Source organism: Bos javanicus, chromosome 25, assembly GCF_032452875.1.
Source record: "Bos javanicus breed banteng chromosome 25, ARS-OSU_banteng_1.0, whole genome shotgun sequence".
Taxonomy (NCBI): domain Eukaryota; kingdom Metazoa; phylum Chordata; class Mammalia; order Artiodactyla; family Bovidae; genus Bos; species Bos javanicus.
Window position 1 is genome coordinate 1449621 of NC_083892.1, and position 8929 is coordinate 1458549.

The 8929-nt window shown below is 43.7% G+C and overlaps 1 protein-coding gene across 1 annotated transcript in view; it reads right to left on the reverse strand.

The window, feature by feature from the left end:
• The window catches only part of MEIOB (meiosis specific with OB-fold), a 43490-nt gene extending 35452 nt beyond the window's left edge, over positions 1-8038 (reverse strand). Inside the window, exons 1-2 of the mRNA XM_061400745.1 lie at positions 7485-8038; positions 3706-3782 (exon numbers count right to left, since the gene is read on the reverse strand). Of these exons, the coding sequence (XP_061256729.1) occupies positions 3706-3774 (69 nt within the window). The 5' untranslated portion in view covers positions 3775-3782; positions 7485-8038. The remainder of the gene's footprint in view (positions 1-3705; positions 3783-7484) is intronic.
• Positions 8039-8929: the final 891 nt, after the last annotated feature.

The window sequence follows — 8929 nt, forward strand, 5'->3', positions numbered from 1 at the left end:
AATATTTTTAAATACTTTAAAAAATAAAAATAACTACCTTTTTCTGAAAGGATGAACTTATAATTCTAGCTACTGACTTTAACCTTGCAATAATCTGCTCAATTTCAAATACATGCAATCTTTTAAGACTACCACATCCTAGCTGAGCTATTAGCTAGCCTTATTACATTTAGACACACTGTTATTATTTTTTTTAATTCCATATGCTGCAGCTCTCACTGAATTTTGTTAGGAAAACAACTAGTGAGAATATTGAATAAAGTTTTCTAATGAAGAGGCAATTAGCAAAGAGTTTACCTTTCAAGAAAAACTGTAACAGCCATAATTATTTTTAACACTGCTAAGTCACTTCAGTCGTGTCCAACTCTGTGCGACCCCAAAGATGGGAGCCCACCAGGCTCCCTCGTCCCTGGGATTCTCCAGGCAATAACACTGGAGTGGGTTGCCATTTCCTTCTCCAATGCATGAAAATGAAAAGTAAAAGTGAAGTCACTCAGTCGTGTCCAACCCTCATCGACCCCATGGACTGCAGCTTTCCAGATTCCTCCATCCATGGGATTTTCCAGGCAAGAGTACTGGAGTGGGGTGCCATTGCCTTCTCCGATTTTTTTTTAACATTAATAAAGTTTAAATTTAATAAAGTTTAAATTGCAAACTATTAAAGTTATATGTGCTGCTGCTGCTGCTAAGTCGCTTCAGTCGTGTCCGACTCTGTGCGACCCCATAGATGGCAGCCCACCAGGCTCTCCTGTTCATGGGATGTTCCAGGCAAGAGTACTGGAGTGGGCTGCCAGTGCCTTCTCATGCATGAAAGTGAAAAATGAAAGTGAAGTCGCTCAGTCGTGTCTGACTCTTAGCGACCCCATGGACTGCAGCCTACCAGTCTCCTCCGTCCATGGGATTTTCCAGGCAAGAGTACTGGAGTGGGTTGCCAGTGCCTTCTATGAGAGTTATATGTAATTTATCTCATTTTAAGAAATCTGATTTGCACATTCCAAATATAAATAGCAGACTGCTGGGGGTAGGAAAGATAAGGGAGTATGATAATTGCTTTATAGTAAGCTCTTCACTTTACGATATGATTCCACCTAGATTTCTTTCAAATAAATAACAATCTTGACAAATTTGAAATAACTGGTGCCCCCACAACCTTTCTCACCAAAATAAATTTTCACACAATGATTTCAGAAACACATCATTTGTGTACCTTTGTCACAAAAGCAACATAATAACAAGTATTTCAGCATATAACATGGACAATTTGATTGGACAATAGATGCTGCTTAACAAAAATGCTTTAATTTTGCAATGCTAATTTTTTAACTTTACAATATTGTATTGGTTTTGCCATATATCAAAATGAATCCGCCACAGGTATACATGTGTTCCCCATCCTGAACCCTCCTCCCTCCTCCCTCCCCATACCATCCCTCTGGGTCATCCCAGTGCACCAGCCCCAAGCATCCAGTATCGTGCATCTGGATGCACGTGAACCTAGACTGGCGACTCGTTTCATATATGATATTATACATGTTTCAATGCTATTCTCTCAAATCATCCCACCCTCTCCCTCTCCCACAGAGTCCAAAAGACTGTTCTATACGTCAGTGTCTCTTTTGCTGTCTCGTATACAGGGTTATTGTTACCATCTTTCTGAGGAAACCAGAATAGAAAGAGACACGTGTACCCCAATGTTCATTGCAGCACTGTTTATAATAGCCAGGACATGGAAGCAACCTAGATGTCCATCAGCAGATGAATGGATAAGAAAGCTATGGTACATATACACAATGGAGTATTACTCAGCCATTAAAAAGAATACATTTGAATCAGTTCTAATGAGGCGGATGAAACTGGAGCCTATTATACAGAGTGAAGTAAGCCAGAAAGAAAAACACCAATACAGTATACTAACGCATATATATGGAATTTAGAAAGATGGTAACAATAACCTTGCAATGCTAAATTTGAGTGCATATTAAATATATAATTTGTTGTTGTTTAGTCATGAAGTTGTATCCAACTTTTTGCTATATTTAATTAAAATAATACAAATAAACTTCCAATAATTTTTAACAATTACTAGTCATATCAGCAGTGGCCACAGGACTGGAAAAGGTCCGTTTTTGTTCCAATCCCAAAGAAAGGCAATGCCAAAGAATGCTCAAACTACCGCACAATTGCACTCATCTCACACGCTAGTAAAGTAATGCTCAAAATTCTCCAAGCCAGGCTTCAGCAATACGTGAACCATGAACTTCCAGATGTTCAAGCTGGTTTTAGAAAAAGCAGAGGAACCAGAGATCAAATTGCCAACATCCGTGGGATCATGGACAAAGCAAGAGAGTTCCAGAAAAACATCTATTTCTGCTTTATTGACTATGCCAAAGCCTTTGACTGTGTGGATCACAATAAACTGTGGAAAATTCTGGAAGTGATGGGAATACCAGACCACCTGACCTGCCTCTTGAGAAATCTATATGCAGGTCAGGAAGCAACAGTTAGAACTGGACATGGAACAACAGACTGGTTCCAAATAGGAAAAGGAGGACGTCAAGGCTGTATATTGTCACCCTGCTTATTTAACTTATATGTAGAGTACATTATGAGAAACGCTGGGCTGGAAGAAGCACAAGCTAGAATCAAGATTGCCGGGAGAAATATCAATAACCTCAGATATGCAGATGACACCACCCCTATGGCAGAGAGTGAAGAGGAACTAAAAAGCCTCTTGAAAGTGAAAGAGGAGAGTGAAAAAGTTGGTTTAAAACTCAACATTCAGAAAACTAAGATCATGGCATCTGGTCCCATCACTTCATGGCAAATAGATAGGGAAACAGTGGAAATAGTGTCAGACTTTATTTTTTTGGGCTCCAAAATCACTGCAGATGGTGATTACAGCCATGAAATTAAAAGACGCTTACTCCTTGGAAGGAAAATTATGACCAACCTAGATAGCATATTCAAAAACAGAGACATTACTTTGCCAACAAAGGTCCGTCTAGTCAAGGCTATGGTTTTTCCAGTGGTCATGTATGGATGTGAGAGTTGGACTGTGAAGAAAGCTGAACACTGAAGAATTGATGCTTTTGAACTGTGGTGTTGGAGAAGACTCTTGAGAGTCCCTTGGACCGCAAGGAGATCCAACCAGTCCATTCTAAAGGAGATCAGTCCTGGGTGCTCATTGGAAGGACTGATGCTAAAGCTGAAACTCCAATACTTTGGCCACCTCATTGGTTGATTCATTGGAAAAGACTCTGATGCTGGGATTGGGGGCAGGAGGAGAAGGGGACGACAGAGGATGAGATGGCTGGATGGGATCACCAACTCGATGGACATGAGTTTGAGTGAACTCAGGGAATTGGTGATGGACAGGGAGGCCTGGCATGCTGTGATTTATGGGGTCGCAAAGAGTCGGACATGATTGAGGGACTGAATTCAACTGAACTCAACTGAACTAAGTCATATCTATAATCTCCTAATGTGCAGACAAAAAAAAAAAAGACGAATTTTCATTCAGCTGGCATAAATACAAAGAGGTTTAGGAGTGTTTAATATCTAACAATCACCAGTGCAATAAGTATCTGTATACTTGTCAATTATACAAGCATGTGTTGAAATGAATCAATAATGTTGACATAATGTAATATCACCACCTAAAGCTTCAACAGAGAACAAATGAACTACTGCATTGCTGAAACTTACCAGATTAGCCATATTTGGATGCAGATTTGAAAGTGCAGTAAAGTTCTTTGATGCAATAGAGTTGGCCATTCTTTTATCTGCATTTTAGAAAATATAATTTAGATGCCTAAGTTAAACAACTGAAATAAAGCTTGAGAAATTCCAAGACTGAAAAAAGAATTTATTTAGGAAAGTATGGGATATTCTACTCATTCTTTGGGAAAACTTTATTTATTTGGCTGCACTAGATCTTAGTTGCGGCTTATTAAGTCCTTCGATCTTCAGTGCGGCATGAGGAATCTTCAGGCTATAGTTGTGGAAGAAGGGATTTGTAGTTGCAGCATGCAAACTCTTAGCTGTGGCATGTGGGATCTAGTTCCCTGACCAGGGATCGAATCCATGCCCCCTGCATTGGGAGCTCAGAATCTTAGCCACTGGACCACCAAGGAAGTTCCAGGAAATTTTTATATTACAACAGTGAAATGTAAGTTAGATTCAACCTGTAAAAAGTATATTTTTTAAAAGGTCTTTTAAAGTTACGAATGATATAGTTAGGTTTCAATTTTTAACTTTCACTTTGCAAAAAAAAATTAGTCAATGTTTGAACAAATTTAGAGTTTCAGATGAGAGATGGGACATTGCAGATTTAAATATTTATTACCATAAAGCCTACTTTTAAAAAAACATAGCAAAACTACACTGTAACCACCTCTCATGCTTCTAGTTACATTGTGTATGGGTTTAGGCAGTACTTCACCCTCCCCTCTATGGTATGTAAGCTCCATCAGGGCAGAAGCAGCATCTTAAAATTTGTGAGTGCATTTCAATGCTATCTTGCACATAAAAAGCACTCAATAAACACGAGATAAATGAAACAGAGACTTGTCCCTCAACTTAGTCACTAGAAAAGGTTTTAATGTAGTAACAGCTGTCAGCTACACCAAACTAGCAGATTTACTTGATTTCACTTCATTTTATGTGGCCTCTTTATAATGCCCTCATCTCCAGGCTGTACTTTCAGGACACATTGCATAGCATAAGTTTCAAGAAGGCTGCACAATTACTCAAATATGATTTTGAATTCCAGCGCCACTAGTTTGTGGTCAAATGTTTTGAATTACTGAGCTTTAATCTCCTCATCCACAAAATATGGATAATCTATCCTACAAGGTTGTTGTGAGATTTCAAAATAGTGTACATAAAGAGCCAAGATGTCCACAGGCTCTTGACCGATGAGAACACTGCTTTTCATTCTTATCCAATGTAGCAGTTTCTGCATTCAAGCCAGAATAAACAATTTAGCAGTGTTAAGGTCCTACTTATTCTTCAGCCGAGTCTGATCTGGTTGAAATTGATCACTATGCAATTTCAGTCTCTGAAATACTTGCCAGCCTGACAGATTCATTCATTCATCCATCCACTCAGCCAACATATATTGAGAGCCTGTCAAATGCTAGACACTTGAGGTTAGAGAAGACAAACTATTCAGTAGCCAGATTTTGTGTAAAAATACTATCCATCTACATACTGAGTTCTCCAAAATTTTAGCCCTTAACATTTCTTGGTGGTTACTTACTTAGAGGAATATCACATGAACTCTTTGAAGTTCCTTCACTTCTTAATGTTAATCAAAATATATGGTGATATACTTTAGTGTCTGTCTACAAAAAGAAAATGACAACTTACTTCTCTAGGTTTTTGAGAAATACAAAATTAACATGAAATAAAGAGGCCAGTATGGTGATACAGAGATTACACCATTCATCAGCAACTGCTGTCCCTTCTATTTTCCAAATATATTTTAAAAGTCTCTGTTTCTCCATCTCCAGTGCCATCTCCTCAGTGCAAGGGTCAGTCACTCCTCATCTGGAGTACTGCTATTTCCTAGTCTTATACATAGTTTATTCATTCAACACATGTGAGCTGAGTGTCTGACATGTATCAGGTACTGAGTCAGGACAGGAGGGGTGGCTCAGAGAGAAGCTAAAAAAAAAAAAAAAACCAAAGTGCATGGTGTGGAGCTAGACGTGTACAGCCCGAAGACCACAGACACAGCTCCTTGACAACGTAAAGGGAAAGGTGGTGGAGGAACTAGTCCAGTTAAGGTGACCTGGTGGCAATGTCACAGGTAATAGTTGTGGAGTGACTATTATGAGGTTGGCCCTATACTACAGACACTAGATACACATCATCTCCACCCCCGCCCCCGCCCCCCACCACACACAGCTGATTACCACTCTCCAGATAACTCAGCAGCTCTCCTCTCTACAAATGGGACCTGGGACCTTGGAACACAGTTTCGTCTTCCTTGAGCATCCGCTCCAATCCCACCCTCAGATCCTCCCAAGACAAGAGCTTTAACATTTTGGGGGGCTCAAAGAGAAGATCTTATCACCCTCCTTCAAGTATCCCCAGCCTCTATTCCTTCTCTCAGCATTCTTAATTCCCTCATTACAGGGTGGGGTTCAGGATGACAGGGCTGTGCCTTGCCTTGCCCTTACTGTGTCCTACAGTACCTAGTTAGGCTAGCACCTCAGGCATAGTAGCTGCTAGCTATTTGTTGACTAAATTAATGAGCAAGTCCTAAAAGAAACCTGATTTGTAATTTGAGAATAATATTGCTATAATTAACTTTCTGGATAAACAGAATTTTAGTTAATAACTAATTTTACATTTATATCCAGCATTTAAATTACAGAAACAAGTACAAATTGTAACCTACTATTCTAGATCAACAGAGCTTCCAAAGAGCTGGCATTGATGGTCCTATATAATCTTCTAGTTTATTCTACAGACCTGTGCTGGGGCTGCTACAGAGAAATCCTCTTATGTGGTTATTTCTGTACGTGAAAATCCCCCCGAACTTCCATCACAAACCAAAGACTTTTTTTTTTTTTTTAACAAACTTTGACAAAGTTGGCCACCTTGCCTAGAGGGGAACAGCTGTTCAATTATTTTTATAAATCCAATTCAAAAGGGTAGTTTTTACTCCTTCAGTGGGAACTCAGCAAGTTTTGTATATTCTGGGTTGGCCATAAGAAAACGGGGAACCGCCCATCTCTGGAGAACTCACCAGCATGGAGACAAAAAGAGCACTTGCTAGTAAACTTTCAAGGTAGTCTTAATTTTTTTTTTTTTTAACCAAACACTGCTTTGAAAAAAAGAACGAAAGAGAGGGAGGAAGGGACATGACTTGCACACAGAGATTAAAAACCGTCCCTTTTAAACCCTCCACGCTTTAAAATGTACCTGAAGATTCCAAATCTAGGACATTCTAGAACAGGGAGCACTGTGGAGACGGCGCCTGAGGTGGCGGGGAGCGGGGTATGAGTCGTGGGTGGGGGCCTCCAGGGTCAGTGCCCGTGCGCACGTGTCCGCACACACCTGTCAACCCCACAGAACGGCCACGCGTCAGCCAGGCTGGGAGTGGGGGGAGCGGGCGGGTGACGCACTGAGGTACCGCAGAACGCGCTTATCCCCCCCGCATCGATTACACCCGTGCGTCTACATACGCCGCGCCACGCGAACGAGCACACTCCACCCGTGTCCTGTGTGTTCCTACGTGACTGTGACTCCGCGGGTGTGGACTGGAAGCCGGCGTCAGCTGCCCACTTCGCACCCCGGGGCGTCCCCCGAACCGCAACCCGCCGGCTTCCACCTCTCGAGGGCACCGGGGTGACCGCCACCCGCGGGCAGCCGGGAAGGGAGACCATTCCCACCGCGGACGGCGCGGCCCAGAGGCCTGCCCTCAGGAACAGACGACGGCCCGCCGCCCGCCGCCCGCCGCCACCCGGTTTCACCTCAGCGTTCTCGCCGGCTGCTCCTAGGAGCGCTCGCCTAGACGCTCTCGCTCTTGGACAGCAGCCAGCCACACGCAGGCCCCGCCCAGACGCCTCCCCCGCTCGGCCGGAATTCGGCTTCTTCTCCACAGCGCTTTCTGCCCACAGCCCCGGCGCTCGACGGTCGCCGCGGGAGGACACCCTTGGACCGTTAGCCCAGGCCCCGCCCCCGCCGATCTCAGACTCCGCCCACTCCTGGGCTCTGCCCAGCCCCCGAGTTCTGATCCCGCCTCCAGATCCGACTCCACGCATGCCTCTCCCACCGATCTCAGACTCCACCCACGCTCTGACTCTGCCCCGCCCTCAGCTTCGACCCCGCCCCGCCCCCCTCTGCAAACTCCGGTTCCACTCACTCCCTGACTGCCCAACCCAAGCTCTGCTGACTCCGCCCACTCCTGGCCCCGCCCCTCACCTCGCCCTGACTCCGCCCTCAGCCCCGCCTTGCGGCTCCAGACGCCTTGAGGGTCGCCGCCCCTCTGCAGTCTGGGTAGTGAGGAGAGAGAGACTCGGGAGACTGGCCGCTGGTGGTTCCCATTTCTTTGCTTTCCCGGGGGCCCGAGCCTGTCCTCCAGTCTCCCGAGCGGGAGTCCGGGCTGCTAAAAACCAGGTGTCCAGGAAGATGCTGGGGATCTTTTCTGCTGAAACAGCAGAAATACAGGAGACATTGCTATAGAAAGTGCAGCAGCTGAACGCACAGCTACAAACATGTGCTAAGTGTAGCAGGGGAAATCTGGAAAAGCCTGCGTGTCTACTCAGCAGCCTAGTTGTGAGCTAGCAGGATGTTCTGACTGGGGAGAAGTGGATCGAGTGTAGCAGGGATCTGTTAGTTCTTACGCGGCATGTGACTCTGGATCTCAGTGAAAGAAGAGAGCACGGAAGAAAGAAGGGTGCACGGTTGCTGATAAAGCTTCTAGAAGAGGAGCGGGTGTTGGATGCAGACTTGTCACCTGCTGGGGGAGTGTGAACAAAGGCCAGGCTGCTAGATCGATAACGCTAAACCCTGATGATGCTATTTGTATCATTTCAGATGCATACATATAGATATACACTGTATGTATAATTTGATCTGCTAAATATTGGGCTTTGGTGAACGTGACAAAACATTCGCCGGGCTTTTTAGTTAGTACCATTTGGAAATCTTTTTAGTTTAATGACATAAATTTTTGTTGAAAGAGGAAGACCCCTGGAGAAGGAAATAGCTACCCACTCCAGTATCCTTGCCTGGAGAATTCCATGGACAGAGGAGCCTGGAGGGCGACAGTCCATGGGATCAAAGAGTTGGACGTGACTGAGCGACTAACACATAAAAGAGTACTAAATCAGGGGCAAATAAGTTAAGATCCAAAAACTAAATTCTTAAAATTTGTCACCAGTTACTGTCCACTTGTAGCATTACTTAAATTATT